The 19437-nt window shown below is 31.8% G+C and overlaps 1 protein-coding gene across 1 annotated transcript; it reads left to right on the forward strand.

Moving 5' to 3' along the window:
* Positions 1-114: 114 nt before the first annotated feature.
* On the forward strand, positions 115-14589 carry LOC130818042 (anaphase-promoting complex subunit 6). The gene is made up of 16 exons (XM_057684068.1): positions 115-553; positions 1673-1807; positions 2862-2935; positions 3855-3894; positions 4207-4252; positions 4564-4643; positions 4927-5096; positions 5190-5315; positions 6382-6456; positions 7311-7436; positions 7949-8018; positions 9818-9900; positions 12059-12172; positions 13379-13478; positions 13973-14008; positions 14223-14589. Exons 1-16 carry the CDS (start codon positions 308-310, stop codon positions 14328-14330), a joined length of 1629 nt encoding a protein of 542 aa, XP_057540051.1. The 5' UTR covers positions 115-307; the 3' UTR covers positions 14331-14589.
* Positions 14590-19437: the final 4848 nt, after the last annotated feature.

The following is a 19437-nucleotide window of genomic DNA, read 5'->3' on the forward strand; positions in this document are numbered from 1 at the left end:
ATTGTTAGAAATTTTAGTTTTGTACTCTCTATATATATATATATAATGAATCCAATAAACATATTAAATTGCACTATGTCAACGAATTAATATATAAATGGAGTATAAATTTTTTAAAAAATGTACTCCCATACTCAAACCCTCACTCCCGCTCTTTCACCTTGAATCAATCAATAATTTTACCAAAACAATCTGCTACACTACATAATTGCTTCCCTCCTCCTTGTTCCTCCGCTGTCCTCGTCCGCCATTGTCCGCCATTGGGGCAATTCCACAAGCGTAACAAACGAAAAACATAATATAAAAAATGAGGGAAGAAGAAATTGACAAATTACGTGGAGTGGTCAGAGACTGTGTAAGCAAACATCTTTACTCATCTGCCATCTTCTTCGCCGATAAAGTCGCCGCCTTCACTTCTGACCCCGCCGATATTTATATGCAAGCTCAAGCTCTCTTCCTGGGTCGCCATTTTCGTCGTGCTTTTCACCTTCTTAATGCTTCTCATGTCGTTCTTCGTGACCTCCGATTTCGTTACCTCGCCGCCAAATGTCTCGTTCGTACTCTCTTTCTCCCTTCATCTATATTTTTACTTTTTCTATTATTATTATTATTATTATTATTATTATTATTATTATTATTATTATTATTTCATTTTGGGTCTTTCATCAATTTAAAAATTTGATTTTTTAAGCTGAAATTTGGAATTTTTTTGACTTGTGATGGCAGCTATTTGTTTGTTGAAAGTTAATGAAATTTGATTAATGAACATAAGAGACACTTGATTAATTGCGTTGTGGTTGGAAGTAAAAAGCTCATTGATGATTTGGTGGCTGGTGACTGTTCAATTAGTTAAAACTGAAGGAAGTGTGATTCTTGCAAAATTTTATGCTCAAATAGATTAAACTAATTTGGGGATAATTGAATTTATTAGGCAATACAAGCTTAGTTCAGCCTTAGCAAATACTTCATTGCAGCTGTTTTTAAGAAATAACATTGAAGCAGTTGTCTAAGGACATAGAATTTCTTAATGAAACTGAAATTTCTTAGAGTTTGGCAATAGTATGGTCTGATGGATATTGATACTTGGACTATGTGCCTATTTCGTTGGACTGGTAAGATTTCTGTTTACTCTTATGAGTATGTATGATAGTGTCTGATTTGATGTTTAGGAACTCATGTAATACAAGAATAGTCTGATTTTCTAACTACATTATTAATTTTTTTGACACTTATAATATCTCATGATTTGTTTAAAAAGTGTGCGCGCGTCTATGGCCTACGCACTGGGTTCATAGAGGCGCTGGAAAGGTCACCCCTTTTAGTCCAAGTGAGACTTGCCTCAGACCAGGCACTCCCGACAGAAAATTTTAAAATAACTTACATCATTTTTGTCAAGTGCTTTTTCCCCAAAGGTGCTCAGAGGCGAATCACAGCCCCTAGCACTTCACTGCACCCTACTTTTTGAAATCCAAGGAAATTTCCGATTACGTTGCACTAGATAGTATCTTATACAACAATGTCAAAGCCTTAATCCCAACAATATGAGACTGTTTTCTTGTTCCTGACTTGTGACTCTATCTGCTGGTTCTTCATTTCGATGTTGCCTTTTTGTGTTTCTCATTGTAAGAATAGGATTACTTACTAATTTTTTCAATTTTTTCTGGTAATCTAGGAGGAGTTACGAGAGTGGGATCAATGTTTACAAATGCTTGGAGATGCAAAACTTGATGAACAGGGTAATGTTAGGGACACAAAAGATGGCACTGTTATGTACCTGGACAAGGATGTGCATGATCATGAAATCAATGCAAGTATTTCCCTTTGCTGCCTGTTATTCTTTTCATGCCAATCCCATCTAGTCATGCATTTTTTTATTGAATATTTTCAGATTGAGAATTTTAGGTAAGAGGACTTTCTCGAATAAAATAATTGAGACAGGAAAAAGAGGTTACAAATTAAATTTAATTTCTCATGCTACTTCGTCAAGATACTAGAAGCTTTAACCTTTTTGAAATATTGTTAATTAACCACCAAATCTTGAAAAGTCTTTCATTTAATTAAAAGAAAAATGCACAAAACTAGTAAAGAATTTTCCTTTGAGGGAATTTTGCATTCTGTTGTATGCATGCTTTTTGACACTTGTACAATGAATATGCATTTGATCAAAATGAGTTTTGACTTGCTCATCTCAACCCAGAATACTAGTTGGCTTTTGAGAGATCAAGTAGCGATAAATATATTGAAAGCGGTTTTTACTTGTCCCTCCGCTAGCTAAACTCAAGCTCAGGATGTACACGGACATAAAGGGCACTTTGCCTTGGAAGTTGGAACCTGCAATTCCTCACTCGTTTCAATCTTTCTGGTTTAAAATGTTTAGTCTTTTGCTTATATCGTACATTAGTGTGTGAAATAGGAAAATGCGGTCATGAAATAAGAATAAGTAATTAGTTTATGAATGAGTTGAAGAGAACGCGCCCTATGTTCTTATTTTTGAAATTGTTCTTTTTTCTCATTTTTTAGATCTCTTAGAAGAGAACCCTTTTGGAATTTCACTTTTTAATGAAATGAAAAGCAATTTAGTTAAATTTTTATAGTAATTATTTTATGGATGAATCTTCTTTATCAAATATTAGAATTGAATAATTTGATGAGCTTTGAGGATTTTGTTCAAATGCAAATGCAAATTCCATATTCACTAAAAGCTTGTTCTCAACTACTAACTAGTGCTTGGTGAAGAATGAGGGAAATGTTAGAAATTTTTTTGATAAGTCGTTTTTATTACACTGCAGTATCGAGTTCAAATTTGGCATTTTACATCAAGTCTCTAATAAATGGAATTGACTTTTAAAATGTTTCTGCAGATATCTGCAGCATTATGTTTCCTCCGAGGTAGAGCGTACGAAGCACTGGAAAATCGCGCCCAAGCACGCCAATGGTGAGCTCTTAAGTTTTAAATCTCATTGGCATTCTATCTAGATGGTTTAACTTGATCCTTATTGTTCAAAGCTACGAAGGATGGCATGCATTCATGTAAGCCATGGGCTAGTTGTTATGATGGGGGCTCACGACCATCTTAAAATGTTTCTTCTCAATGATTATGTGTTGATGTTAAGGAAATGATATTATACCAATTGGATCCTTTGAAACTTTTTATTCACCGTATTATTACATTCAATATTATTTTAATCGTAAAGTACTTGTATATAATGTCATTGGAAATAAGACAATTCTTTCATGTTGTTACTTTTGTTTTGTTTACTTTTTATTTATGTGAAATTGCATATGATGTTTGTTACCAACGGTTAATCATAATAAAAAAATTATAATTGCTGACAAGGCTAGGCTGATATGGTTGTGTGCCTAGCTATATCTCAGGTGGGAGCCAATTAGTTGTATAAGGGTGATTGAATGGATGTATATTTGCTCACGATATTGATTTAGCGAAAGTGTAAATATCTGACATTTTGCTACCTCGTGTTCTTCACAAAGTTGTTTGGGTATCAATAGGGGTGTTTGGCAAAATAGCCTATTGGACAATTTTAGCTTATTTTGACACAAATAAATGGTTGGATAGTCAAACCTTCTAATGCTAGTATTTGGTAAATTAGCTTATTGAAATAACATATTTTTATAATTAAGCTATTTTTCAACAAGCTGCTCTTAGCAGCATGTTCAAAATCAGCTAGTCAAACCAACTCATAAAATCAGCTTGAAATTAGTCACTCTAATCAGCTACCAACTATCAGCTAACCACCATTTACCAAACACCCCAAATATATTTTTCAAATGCTATTTTAACATGTATTTATGATTAAACTACAATTTGATTTGTGTTTGTAATCCTATATTTTCAGGTATATAGCTGCAGTGAAAGCTGATCCTTTGTGTTATGAGGTATGCTTATGAGACAGGAAAGTTCTCCCTAAAACCTCCCTTAGCTTGTTTCAGTTAAAATTTTAGAGTTTCCTTAAGCCAACTTCTATAAGAAGTTCCGATGAGACTTGCCAACTACTAGGTTAAGTGTTGATGCATGCGTGACATCAAAAGTCAATGAATTGCATAATTCTTCCCTTTATCTACCCTATTCATTTCAACTTCTGATTATTTATAGTCTTATCTATATTTGATAGTCATCAACTGCATATTTTTCACGGGAAAAGCCACAAATTGTTGATGATCTTACGCTATATTTTTTTTCTTGTCCAGGCTTTTGAGCGTCTTATTGAAAATCATATGCTTACATGTGACGAAGGTAAGAAAAGTTTTAGTGTTTATATCTCAAAGATTTTTTCTTCTCTTGCTTTATATCTTAGGGATCATAATAATATACAATGTAGAAGGATTTAAGGCTATTTCTGAAAGATTCTACCAATTAGCTAGTAGGCTTTGGCGAGCACAGAGCTAGTGTAAAGCATGAGCCGTAATATTTTGACTATTTGAGGATTATTTTTCTTCTAAGATGTTGAATTAAAATGTCTTTGAAGAATTTGAAAATATCTTCTTACAATGTCCGTAGAAATTGCCTTGTGTTTTATTCCAACATTTTCTTCTCTTCTGGTTCAGAGTGCACTCTAATTGCATCTTTGGAATTTTGCCATGAAGATCAGTGGCTTTCTTCGTTTTACAATTGTCTTATCAAGAAAGTAAGTACCTCATCCTTGGTGTACAAATAAGGATATGTAGCAAATGGTAGTAATGGCCCTACTTCCTCTTCTCATCAATGGAGAGTTTTATTTTTTAATGCCAAAGCCTTAGTCCAAAAAGTAACGATTTTCCCATTACTGTTTATATTGATTTGTTTTAGATCATGTAACAAATTCTGTAGTTGTGATTAAGACTTTGACATTGTTAATGTTTCTTTTCATGTTGTCCAACTGTTTACAAAAAGTTGCTGAATTCACTCACATTCTTGCTAATTATTTTCAGCAAGATAAAGAGAATGTAGTTGAAGCTAACTTTAATGAACTCGAGAAAGATACTCCGTCAGACTCAAACTTCACCGGAACTTTGAAGAATAACACAGATTTGTTGGCCCGTAAAGCCGAATACTATCATCAATGTGGTGAATATCAGAAATGTTTTGAACTAACTTCGCTGTGAGTTTTTATCAATGTACTTGATGTGGTATTTCTTTTAGATTAGCTCTTTTTTGCTGATTGAATTCACTTATCTCTTTTTTATCTGTACAGATTGCTTGAGAAAGATCCTTTCCATCTCAAGTGTACTTTGGTACATTTAGCTGCTGCAATGGAACTTGGCATGTCAAATGAGCTCTATCTAATAGGTTGTAATCTAGTCAAAGATTATCCTCAAAAGTAAGAGAACTTTTCTTAATCACAAATTATTATTTTGAGTACTGTTTCCTCTTTTAGATACGCACATAATTTTTTGCGTTTCCATTGCATAAACCTCTTTATTTAATCACTCTACCAACTTATGCTACTATACCTAAAATGTTGCTTTTGTGCATGCTGTGTCGTTATTCTGGGTGTAAAAATAATCCAGAAGAGCATTCATGTGATGATGGATCTATTTAACTCCAATCACAAATGTGAAATCCTTTATTGCCCTCTATGTATGCATAGTTACACTCAATACCATGAGCAGAAGGAAGGGTATTGTTTCCAGACTTATGCTTCTGTGAGCATAACATAGCTTCCCCTGTTTGGTGTACTTGCAGCTTTCCTGTGAAACCACTTTCAACAAGCTTTTGTATACGAGTTAATTTTCTTCAAATGTCAAAAATTTATTCTGGAAGTTGCTTGATCCTTGTTGCTTTGATGCTTATATAAACTACCTATACTAGGTTTATCTGAAAAACATATGTAAGAACTTGCTAGTCAATCACTGAGTTTTGACTTTACTTTCACCCTTATTGTATTTTTCTTGGAAAAAGCGATTAGCTATACTTTGAGCCTGTGCTACTGTTGCTCACTTAATTGAAACTGGATCTCTGTATGTGGTGGTCTTATTTGTCCACCGCTGAAAAAATTTTTTGACCCAACATCTTGAGAATATGTTATATGCTGAACGACTCCTCCTTCATTATGACGTTATGACAGAAGAACTTTCAAAAATATCTCCTGCCCAAGATTTGTTCAAAGCTGAAGGGTTCTTGGTGCATAACCCCAAAAGTGGGGGCATTTTTGTAATGTTCTGGCCATGTTTACAGAACTTCATTGGGCTTAATTATCTAAAATCTTGTTTGTTCTTCCCTAGATACTGCATTCCATTAAACATTCTAACCATTTTCTTGTAAGAGTGACGTCTTGGAGTGAATGATGTTTAAATGTCTTTTACATTGTTGTTAGATTATGCTCTTATGGAGCCTATCTACTGAATTATGGCTTTTCTGATTTGAGCTTTTTCTCTTTCCTCTAGACCCCAGTCATGGTTTGCTGTTGGATGCTACTATTATTGCATCAAAAAGTATGATCAATCACGCCGGTATTTCAGGTATGACACAATTCAAGATTTTTTCCTAATATTAAGTTATACTCCTTCCATCCTATTGAACTTGCAGCATTTGCCATTTTGGTACGTCCCACTTATTTTGCATCATTTCTATTTTTGGACAATGACCCACCACTTCCTTTAAATCTCATCCATACATTTTAACTCTCTTTTAATTTCATTCACACAATTCATTCTCTCTCTTCATTTATTACTATTATCCATCTTTTTCTTAAAAAACATCAATTTTCTCTTTGATTCAATCTAAACAGGACAGTGTAGTAATTCTTAATCCAATTTGATATGAAAATCGAAGAACATTGCAACAATCGTGTGGAAGAGTCAGAGACAATAGGAGTAAAAATCGATTGATGGTGGAGGGGTTCTCTAACTCTACTAAAGATAAATCCGACACTCCTTTCTTCGCTAAAATGGTCAATCTTGTCCTTGCTTTAATGAAGTCGATCAAGTGTTATTATAATTTAATTTTAATGGCAAAGATTGAGCATTCAACATGATTTATATGTGTATTTGGGTTTGGGAATATGCTATTTGTATTGTTCACTTCTAATTGGTAGCATGCCTTTCTTTTCATGTGGCCATGTGAGATTAATACATTGCTGTTTAGGATTTATTGTTTAATTTGAGAGTCAAGATTCTGCTAATTATTTAATTCTTAGATGGTAATTGATTAATGGTCACCTCCTGCTTTGCAACAATTTATTTAAAGTGAAACAAGATATCTTTTTTATTGGTTCCAAAATTTATTTTTTACAGAAGAGGATTATTTTGACTTTGTTTTGCACTGTACTATCTCTGAAATCTGATTTATGTCATTATATGTTTTCCCTTTATAGCAAGGCAACAAGCTTAGAAGGAACATTTTTATCTGCTTGGATTGGTCAAGGAAATGCTTACGCTGCACTAGAAGAAGGTGATCAAGCAATGTTAGCTTATCGAACTGCTGCTCGTTTGTTTCCAGGGTAATATTCTTGGCTCTTCATTATTTTTTACAAATCTTTTTGGAAATATGTATTCACGTGGTCCTTGGAATCTGCTATTATACACTCTTTTTCCAAGTATTATTGTTATGTTTAGTATTACCCTTATATACTGTACTCGTTGTGAACAGAACTTTTTATTTTGAAATATTTCTTGGTTTTTAATTAGAAATATCCATGTTGAAAATTGACTGTAATTGGGGTGTTCATATGCACAATGTTATCTCATCATGCATTGCCTTGAATGGTTATTTTTGGTCCAAAATTTGTGGTTTGTCAGTCATGACTTTCAAGGTCTAATACCTTCGTTTTTATTGTGTTGTACATAGCCTTTTGATGTTTTTGCGACATTTGTTAAATAGTATCTTTTTTTTCTCTTGTCCGACTTTTCTTTTGAACTACAAGTCTTACATGTTTATCTCTAGAAGGGCTATAATGTTTTGAAGTGTTCTTATCATTATAAGTTGTCATTTTTAAAAGTTTTCTTCTTCTAGGTGTCATTTACCAACTTTGTACATCGGCATGGAATACATGCGAACACACAGCTACAAACTTGCTGAGCAGGTGAGTCACCATGTAGTCTTTGTCAACTAGAAGTGCTTGGTAAATCATTGATTCGTTCTGTGTGTGGTTATTAAAAAGTTAAAATTTCATCTGAATTTTACAATCCTAAGATCTATTACTTGAGGTCAATCCTGATCCTGTGTACGATCATAATGCTTATTGATTTTACTTTATAGCTTGAACAAAGTTTATAGTAGTGTTTGAACCTAACTTGATTCTGCGATCTTAAAGTCCAAAATCTGATCCTTCTACAGTTAGATAATATAAATAATTCTCATGTGTTGTTTTTTACTAATAGCATCATATATTTTAACTTATTGCTAATTGTTTTTTTAGAATTGATGTTGAAAAAAAGAAATATTAAATTTCTATTATAAAAGCATAACATTTAGCATAAATAATCATTGAGAAAGCAGCAAATTTGTCATATCTAACTATATATAGAATTTTTAATTCTATACATCTTGTTCTTGTGACATGATTCTATGCGCTCAATTGATGCCAAGTAAAATCTCACTCGTAACAACATTGGTCTTGTGTCCTTTGTAATAAAACATATTTTACTGTGAATTTGCATTAGCCAGTTAAGAAATAGGAGATAGGAGATTGGTAAGAGTAGGACTAAACATTAGCCAGTTAAGATAGGGTTGAAGATTAAGAAGCTTCAGAGGTTTAAGTAAGAGATGATTATATGAGATTGTTTGATAAGATATCAATATATGCAATCAAAAACATTAATTTGGGGTTGCTAGTCTTTTCCCTTGTTTCTTATTACTCATTAGGCCTTGTGGTTGTGTTTTTTCCTTGGACTCTTTATTTTACTTCAAGTAACTATATGGGATCCTTGACACTCCTACATAGGTAAGATACTTAGGCACTTCATTTTGGACCAAAATAATAGTTGTTTTCCCATTAAATACTTAGGTTAGAAACTAGGACTTGTGTTCATGTTGGATGGATATAAGTTTGAGTAACATTTTGTGTTATTCTTTGTTTAGAATTTGCATGGATAAATTCTTTTCAATGTTTTGATTGCATTAATCGCAGTAGTCTAATATTTTCATTCAAGGGGCTATACTTTATTATTGACTCGCTCTTATGTTTTTCCCTTATACATTATTAAGATGACTTTTATAGTAATAGAAAATGTATCTTGGTCAAGCTTTTATCAATATAAGGTGGCATGAGTCTTTTAGGAACTCTCCCTTGATGTGTATTTGAGTAATAGTCATTTTAATGTAAGTTTTCCCTTACATATATATTCAATTTCAATTTTCAATTTTAGTCTGGTCTTTTAGTAAAATTAAGGAGTGCACTGCTATGTCACAATTCTTAATATGTCCCCTCTCAAATCGCTACAAACTTAGAAGCTTATTTGAATAATGTTTCATAAACCATAAATGATTGCGCCACTGATTAGATGGCCTTATGATCTACTAGCTGATCATATCTTAGTTGGTTTGCTTTAGCTGATCATATGCACAGATGCACCTTATGATTGTCACTTCTAGTTTTGTACTTTATGTTTTGGTAGGAAATCAGAATAGAAGGGCTCTGGGAAGAATGTTCCTTTTCGTTGGAGGAAGTCTATTGATTGTTGGTTTAGAAAGAGCCACTTCTTCCTAATGAGTGTTTATATTCAGATATTTATGCTATCATGCCAGTATAATTGTTGAAAGAAGTGCTTGTATTTTGCCATTTTCTATTGGCTCTCTTTTTAAGCCTTTCTGTTGATCAAAATTTTCTGCACATGTTTGGTATGTGTTCTCCAGGACTGAACTGATTTAGGTTTCCCACAGTTCTTCTTGCAGGCTAAAACAATTTGCTCTACTGATCCTCTGGTATATAACGAGCTAGGTGTTGTTGCGTATCACATGAAAGAGTAAGTATAAATCTTCACTTAGTGAATGACTTGTGTGTCATGGTTTGCTCCGAACTTTCTCGAGAAATTTTTTGTAGCTAAAAGCTGGTTAAAAAGCTAGTGTTTATTAAAATAGCTCTCAGCTATCTTCATAAATACTGAGACTAGTACAGAGAATATATTTAATAATTCTATGTAGGTAAGTGCATTGCCTCATCAATTAAGGAGTTGCATGCTTATGTTTATATGGAGGACATGTTAGGCTCATTCCTTATTAAGTCATGAAGGACCTAAGGAGTTGTGTGTGTGTGTTTGTGTGTGTGAGTGTGTTGATGGGGTCCCTGTTAAGATCCTATATGCACAAAGGGAGTGCCATGAAGATAAACCACAAGGAAGATGAGTGAAAGGCGATTGCTTTACCATCTTTTGCAACCCATTCCTCATCTTCTGGTCTAAATTAGATATGTATACATTCTAGCTTACGGATCTTAACTTGTTTTGCCTTTTCCATATAGAAGATTAGAACTCAATAGTGTAATTTTGGGGATTGGAAACGTTGCATTCTCTTTAAGGTTACATGTATATCATTAGCTTCCGTAGTGCACAATTTTTACTGCTCTGACTTAGTGTTATTTACATCGACTTTGTCCTTAATCATGACAACAGACTACTTCTACATTTTTTTGTGTGATTTGATTATGGTGAGGGTGATATCTAAGCATCATGTTGGGCTTTGTTCATGGCTAGTTTGTGAAAACGTACATTTGTTGGTGTCTAACTGGATTTAGCATATGGTTTGGGTACAGGGTAGTATAGTCAGCTACATGATTCCACAAATCCAAAGAGATTAAGACCTAATAAATCATTTATGTTTTAAGGCAAAGCTACTTGTGTTGTGAATGACTTCAAAGAGTGTGTTGTCATCTGAGCTTTGATTGAAAGCCGAAAATATAGGAGTGGGACTACCGAGGCTATGGCCTGCCACATGTTTATAAAACCCTTTAACATACTTTTACTAACTATTAATGCATGATTATTGATTCAATTGGCTCGATAAAAACACGGAGAGGGTTAATAAACCATCTCCAATTCACATCCATTTCATTGGCCTTCTTATCTTTTTTTCTTGTAAACCTTTTGTAACTTCTTTTGAGTTTTTATTTAATTGTGTACAGTACTATATTGCTTCCCAACTCCGAAGTTCCCATGATTTTCCTTTAATAACGAGTTTGCTAGATTTTTTTTAATTGATCCTTTAATTCATTTATTTCTAGTTTCCTTCCAACTTCTAACTTTCTTATATTTACTAATAATATTTGTTAAGTATTCACTTCAAAATAATATTTTTTGTAGCATTATTTTATGAGTTATGAATTCCATAATAATTGTTTGATGACTATTATCTGTAACTCCATTTTGTTTTTAACCAGCTCTGTCAATACGTTGTAGCAATTTTACTTTTAAATTATTCATATATACATACAAATTACTTTTAAATTATTGGTCTCTTGTGGTGTTGAGGCCATCTTGTTTAGCATGAGAATTCTTACGCGTAGGGCAGATTGGTCTAATGTGTCAAGTTTACTTCTTGATTCTTCTGTATATGACGGCATTAAATTTTGTATGTACTTTGTGAAGCATTCAAATATTCATGGGTGAATATTTCGAAGGTAGAATGTGGGATCATAACTATGAGAGAAAGCAATAGAATCGCTCTGTAGGACATGGGGGCAAGGCCACATAATAACCTAGATTTGTTAAACTTGCATTAGGACTGTGCTGGGACCACCCTAAAGACTTTCTGTTATGGATTATTATCCAAATCTAGCAGTCAGGCATGTTTTAACATTGAGCTTACTAGCAACTATAGCAGTTATTCCCATCTCACCTCTCAAGTCTCATGTCAAAAGTTATTTTGATTCTGGTTGTTTACGAGTTTTTTTAATGTTGTAATGGTTTCCTAGTTCTCATCACCAATTTTCTTCAAGGTCCATTTCGAGGTTTTATATTTGTATTTGATTCTTTACATCATTGGAAGCTTTCGTACTATAATAGAAGAGTGAAAGGATTTCTTAATGTGATTACAAGAATTCTCATAGTATAGGGAAGTGCCAGTGATATAGTGTTTTTAGGTTTTGACAAACCCTATTCTTAATTTGTTGTTTCCATGTGGTTTTAGGTACAAAAAATCAGTTCGATGGTTTGAGAAGACATTGGCAAATATCCCAACATCTATGAACGAAACATGGGAGCCCACTATTGTCAATCTTGCGCATGCATATAGAAAGCTCAAGTATGTTGCTTCTTGAAGTCATTTTACTTGTGATGCAGGGTTAGGAGTATATCTTAATTTTTAAAAGGAAAATCATGCTAAGAATTAAGGATCAGGTATAACTGAAAGGCTCAAACTACAAAGTGAATTGCACTATGTATCAAAGATGGATTTGAACTCTATATCACCTTGCTATCTTACTTGATTATTAACCAAAGATTAAAGGAAGTGAATCAAGAGAAAAATAAACAAGCTAGAACTCTTGCTGGCATTTATTTAGCTCACAGCTAACGCATCATAAACTATTCTGGTTTTCTAAAGTATTCCAATGCTATTTGGTAAGCTCAAAGAATGATAAATATACTCATAAGAGCAGAATACTTTTGTATCCATCTTGTAATGAAAAGTTCCTCTAGCATCACTAAAATCAATGGGCAGATCAAAGTTTTTGTTAAGTGACTGCTTCCTTGGAGAATTTTTTTTATAAAATAATCCCTCTTCAAAATATGCTTTAAATCATGTCCTAATTCTCAGCTTAAGCCATTCCAAACAATTGAACATTCTTGTTCTGACTTCTGAGTTATTACTTAAACACGCCTCCTGTATGGTGAAACAAATTAATAGATGGCCCCTTTGCATTTGCACGGTCTTGAACCGAGACAAATGGTGAATCTTTAACCTTTTCTTAATGTCATTACCTGATTACAGCCTTGTGAGAACTGAGAGTCACCAGGTTGTCGAACAATTTTATATGGTACAAGACACAGGTCACAAGGTAGTTGGGTAGCCATTGCAACATGTTTTGTGGGAACACAAGAAAAGAATGGGTCAATTTATCAAGACCATTTGTTCTCATAAGGTCATTGCTCAGGCCAAATTTCATCGTACTAGCTAAAATTCATTTGTTTCTTGAAATGCAATTGAGTTCACAGAATATAGTGCAAATATGGGGTGTGGTGACAGCCATGGCAATGGCTGCGAAATGGATTTCAGGGTCAATATGGATAGTTTTGCGGTCTATTTTTTGGTCGCCGTAAGCTTAAGAACCTTTACGATACGATCTCAAGTCGCAACATAGTGATCAGGCAATATGTTGCACTATACTCTGAATATTTAATGGTGTTTTCACTTTAATGTAGATATGCTCACCTTATACTTCCCTGCTTAATACATAATGGCATAATGCAAAGAGTATGTGGCTTCATTGTATGAAATGTTGTCTTACAGGGTGTATCGTGAGGCAATCAAGTACTATGAGAAAGCACTTACCTTGTCTACCAAGAGTTTAAGCACTTATGCAGGCCTTGCCTACACTTATCACTTACAGGTCTGTACTGTCTCACCAATTCTATTATAATTTAGAACTGAATGAGTCGGTAACATGCCTTAGCTTTCCAAAACATTCTTGAACTTCTCATCCCCATAGTTTGGGAATTGAGTGTCATTTCTAAGGTGGATAACAATTGACTTGCATCCTCACCCCAATTCGTGGAAAAGAAAGAACGAGATTAATGACGTCTACTGGAACATGCATAATCCTTGGCCTCTAAGATTGAGCAATGAATGACTTTGATAATGCGAACAATTTTTTTGTATACTTTGGCTCTGGCAGCTTAACACCGAGTGTTTCTTAGGACTTGTATTACAAGGATTTTACTTGGCTTATAATTGTTATATGAAAAAGGGTCTTTTTCATGAGTTAAGGGCGAGTAGATTGAGTATATAACTTGTCCTTGATTAACTTCTTCATTTGATTTGGACGCTACAAATGGAAGTTTCGAACAATTTGGTAATGATAGCTTTTTGTTTTGACTCATGCAGGGCAATTACAGCGCTGCAGTTACAAATTATCACAAGGTATCTATTTGTATTCCATGTTTTCCATTTACATAATTTATGGATGCAAATCGATGTATCAGCCGCTTCCTTGAGAAGGGAGATTGGTTCATAAATCACATTGCCTTGTTTAGTGTCATATGGGAAGCTTTTTACAATAAACATTCGTGTCGTTTTGTTGTCCCCATATCGATAAGCTGATGTTCGTATGAATTCTCATGTTATTTGTTAACAGGCATTATGGCTGGAACCGGACGATCAATTTTGCACAGAGATGTTAACTCTGTCACTTGCAGAAGATAGTTGTCGTAATACAGACTCCATTCCAGGATTGTTATCGTAGCATAGTTTCCCTACATATGTATAATTGTTTAATTTTTCTGAAAATAACCTATCTATATACACACAATGTATCATCCATCTTTATTTGTTATAGATATGGGAAATGTATTAGGGTTCTAAGCTCTATTTTATATATCATTTGACCTGGTATCCCATTAAACCCATTTGCAAGACTTACTTCAAAACTATGAGCTCTATGTCAATGCTAATTATTATTTCTAGTACTTCTTTTCCTGATTTGGAAAAGTTAAAACCATTAATTTCCATTTGTAATTTTGGTTATAGATTAATTTTTCTACTTGTCATAATTGATAATACCTATTAGTGTAATACCCCAGATATGTTTTAAAAAGGATTGATAGACTACTCATATCAACAAGGTGCATTTTCTTTTTTATGGAAGCCCATTTGCTAAAAACTCCATAGTTAAGCGTGCCTGGTGGGGAGTAATTTTAGGATGGGTAACCTCCTAAGAAGTTTTCCCGAAGGCCAAAGTGCGTCGGAAAGATTTGTGTTGGTCTATGGGGCCAGTCTCCATGAGTAGTCATTGGCGGTCCGAGGGATCGGGGTGTTGCAAATGGTATCAGAGAAACTTGCGATCGTGACTGATTGTGTGTTCAGTGCACTTAGCGGGGGAAAAGATCCTGAAACTACGGTCCAACGAGGACGTTGTATTCCTAAGTGGGGGTGAGTGTGATACCCAGATGTGGTTTAAAAATGATTGATAGCCACTCATATCAATAAGGTGCTTTTTTTTTATGAAGCCCATTTGCTAAGAACTTCACAGTTAAGCGTGCTTGGTGGGAAGCAATCTTAAGATGGGTAACTTCTTGAAAAGTTTTTCTTGGTGCGCACGAGTGAGGTTAAAGTGCGCTGGAAAGACTTGTGTTGGTTTGTGGGGTCAATCTCCATGAATAGTCACCGGCGGTCCGAGAAGCTGAGGTGTTATAATTAGTAGTAGTGGCTAATGTTGTGTTTTAGATTGGTTTTTACCATTTTCAACAAGTCATAATCTTTATTCGGGAAATTTGCAAAGAAACACCTTTTAAAACCCCTTTTTTGTAAATAAACACCTTTTATAATTTTTTTTGTAAAAAAACACCTTTTAAGAGACTTTTTTTTAAAAAAAAACACCTTAAATCAGTTTCCGGTGACTTTTGTCAACTTTCCGGCGTTGACTATGCCAGTCAACGCCGGAAAGTTGACATAAGTCACCAGAAACTGATTTAAGGTGTTTTTTTTAAAAAAAAAGTCTCTTAAAAGGTGTTTTTTTACAAAAAAAATTATAAAAGGTGTTTCTTTACAAAAAATGGGTTTTAAAAGGTGTTTCTTTTAAATAATAATAAAAAATTTTTAAAAAATTATTATTTTTTTATTTTTGTTATTATTATTATTATTATTATTATTATTATTATTATTATTATTAATTTAAAAAAAATTTTTTTTTTTATATAATAATAAAAATAAAAATTTTTTTCAAAAAGTAATATTAATGATAAAAATAAAAACAAAAATTTTAAAAAAAGTTAAAAAAAATTTTAAAAAAATTAATAATAATAAAAAAATAAAAAGTATAAAAAAATATAAAATAACAATAATAATAATTAAAAATAATAATAATAATAATAAAATTAAAAATAAAATTAAAATTAAAATTTTTTTTTTTTAAAAAAAGAATAATAATAATAATAATAATAATAATAATAATAATAATAATAATAATAATAATAATAATAATAAATATTATTATTCTTTTTTTTAAAAAAAAATATTTTTTAAATTTTATATTTATTTTTAATTTTATTATTATTATTATTTTTTTAATTATTATTATTGTTATTTTATATTTTTTTATACTTTTTATTTTTTTTTATTATTATTAATTTTTTTTAATTTTTTTTAACTATTTTTAAAATTTTTGTTTTTATTTTTATTTTTATTTTTATTTTTATTATAAATATTATTTTTTTAAAAAATTTTTATTTTTATTATTATATAAAAAAAATTTTTTAAAAAAAATAACAATAATAATAATAATAATAATAATAATAATAATAATAATAATAATAATAATAATAACAACAAAATAAAAAAAATAATAATTTTTAAAAAAAAATTTTTTTGTAAAGAAACACCTTTTATAATTTTTTTTGTAAAAAAACACCTTTTAAGAGACTTTTTTAAAAAAAAACACCTTAAATCAGATGCCGGTGACTTTTGTCAACTTTCCGGCGTTGACTGGTATAGTCAACGCCGGAAAGTTGACAAAAGTCACCGGAAACTGATTTAAGGTGTTTTTTTTTAAAAAAAGTCTCTTAAAAGGTGTTTTTTTTACAAAAAAAAAATTATAAAAGGTGTTTGTTTACAAAAAAGGGGTTTTAAAAGGTGTTTCTTTGCAAATTTTCCTCTTTATTCATATAAGATGTATAATTATTTAATTTGTCTTGATATAAATATTTTAATACATACATTTTATAATATTTTATGAAACAACTTTGAAATTGCTTAGAAAGAAAAATAGACAAACTCTTTGAGAGACGGTAAAAAAAATTTACTCATTTTTTCATTTAATACATAGATAGATATACAAGTGGTGAAGTATTGTACAGAAAATCTAGTATATATTTTATTTAATCATTCATTCCATCATCCATAAGTAATGACAGGAAAGAACGTTATTTTGCATATATACATACATAAATACAATCAAGGCTAAAGATCATACGTACAATACAATACTAATGGATGCATCTTGTAGAACTACTGATGATTAAAATTTATGCCTGTGCAACGGGTTGGGGCTCATTGGAGGTCATCTTTGAAAGCAACTTTCTACCTCCGGGAGGAATATACTTATACAAAGGGATCTCATGGTGAGAATTAGTAGTTGATAATGTAGAATTGTCATAGTTTTCGAGTGGATTTGCTTGCTTGTTTTCGTCCGCCTTCACTCCTAATGCTATTAAATCACCAATTATGAATATGGTTACGATCATCAACATCACTCGGACTCCTTGAAGCTTCATTTTGTTGGATCCCTGAAAATTAATTAGCACGTTCACATTTAAATGCAAAAGTTATAATGCAAATTACTCCTTGTCTCACTCAATTTTTTTAGTTTTCTTGAATTAACACATTCTTAATCTATAATTACTTAAAGATTGGAAAATCATATGAAATTGATGTAAATTATTTTATATTTTTGAAGGGGTATGATTAATATTAAAATTTGAGAACATATACCTTAGTCTCTTTGAAATTGCAATAAGGGCAATTAGCTCAAAAATTAGTTAGTATGGATAAGATCATTCAAATTTTATAAATGATATTAAAATAATAAGAAAGAAAATGTATCAATAAAAATCAAAAAGTGTTAGAATAATAGGGTGATTTCTGTAAAAGTTTTTGTGTTAAAGAAAAAAGACGATTAAAATAAAAAAAAATATGACAATTTTAAATGGATTGAAAGAGTATATTACTATTATACAATATTTTACATGATAAAATTATTTTATTTAATCATAAACATAAGAAAAAAAAGGTCATCAAAATAGAGATAAATTTAATAAAAAGCAATAATAATCTAAACAAAACAAGCCGATTAAATAATATGATTAATCATGCATGCAGATTTATTAAATGAATGTCTTGGCTGATATTCCATATGATGCATCATGCCCTTATATCATATATTATAGAGTAGTAATGAAACTCAGTTAACATAAGCATCTTAAGTCATGCATGCAGAATCCTTATATGAATGTCTTAGGTATACTATGATTCACCATACATGCATGCCCTAATATAATTACATCTTAATATGAAAATGGAGCATATATAATTAATATCAAACAATGAAATTAGTAGAAAACTTACAGAAATGGATGATTAAGATTATCAGATTAATGAAACCAGGTATTTGATGAGGTATTTATATAGGGTGATTTCTGATGGAAGATGTAAATGGAAAATTAATGGAGTAAGCACAAATGAGGCAAGATTAAGTGGGTTATCAATTAATTATCGTGATTAGTTATGAGTAAAATGATTAAAAGACAATCTTTAACATCAAGTAGAGCTAATTAAAGTCAAATTATTCCACTTTTAATTTGAATTTCATCAAAACATTTACTGTGATTGCCACTTAATACTCTACCTAGCTAGCTCCATGCATGGTGTCCCTAGAACTAGTGCTAGGGCTAGGGCTAGGGCTAGGGCTAGATTTTTTTTGCAACTTGATTAGTGATTACCCTATGTCTATGCAACTTGTCCCTCTGTTCTTATGAGAAAACGTTATATAAGTATTTAAGAGGTTTTTGAGTTATATGATGATTTTTCATAAAAAACAAAGGGAGGAGTACTAAATAGTATCCTATCTTATGGTTTTTGTTACAAATATAAATTTTGTACAAACCAAAAAAGAGAAAAAATGGCAAAATGTATGATATATGAAAAAGTGGGATGTAAATAAAAGAGAGAATATGAGTTAAGATTGAAAATAAAAATGTAGCAAAATATATAAAACTAACTAAAAAGAAAAATATAGCAAAACCCGTAAGACGATGATTAATTTGTCATTTTTCATTCTATGGAGACTTTCCTTCCAACGATAATAAAGGGAAATTTAGACTCGAGTCTAGTTAGGTCATGATATGAGGTGATTTGATTAAAAATTTTAGGTGGATTTATATTTAAAATTTAAAAATTCTAGTTAAGATTGAATATATAGCATAGAAAAGTGACATTTGAGTTGATTTTGTTCACATGTTAGCATCAATGAGCGTTCAGTCCACCCTATACTTATATTTAAAATTTGCGACTATTATTTAGGTGGATTTAATCGGAAAGCTATTATGATCATCTGTCAGATAGATGAAGCATGTTTGATTGCTAAGAGCACTAGTGATAGAACAAGACTATCTAGACGTATAGAACAAAACCAAGGTATGAACTCCTATATAGTAATTTAGGTGATCCGCTCTCCTTATCTTTATAATTCGTGTATGAATATCATGTCTAAAATGATCTCTAGGAGAAGATATTAGAAGCTTTCAAGGGCATAATATTTAAGACTGTATATGTCCAAGATTATAACGAGCTTGTCTACG

This window comes from Amaranthus tricolor, chromosome 7, assembly GCF_026212465.1.
Source record: "Amaranthus tricolor cultivar Red isolate AtriRed21 chromosome 7, ASM2621246v1, whole genome shotgun sequence".
Taxonomy (NCBI): domain Eukaryota; kingdom Viridiplantae; phylum Streptophyta; class Magnoliopsida; order Caryophyllales; family Amaranthaceae; genus Amaranthus; species Amaranthus tricolor.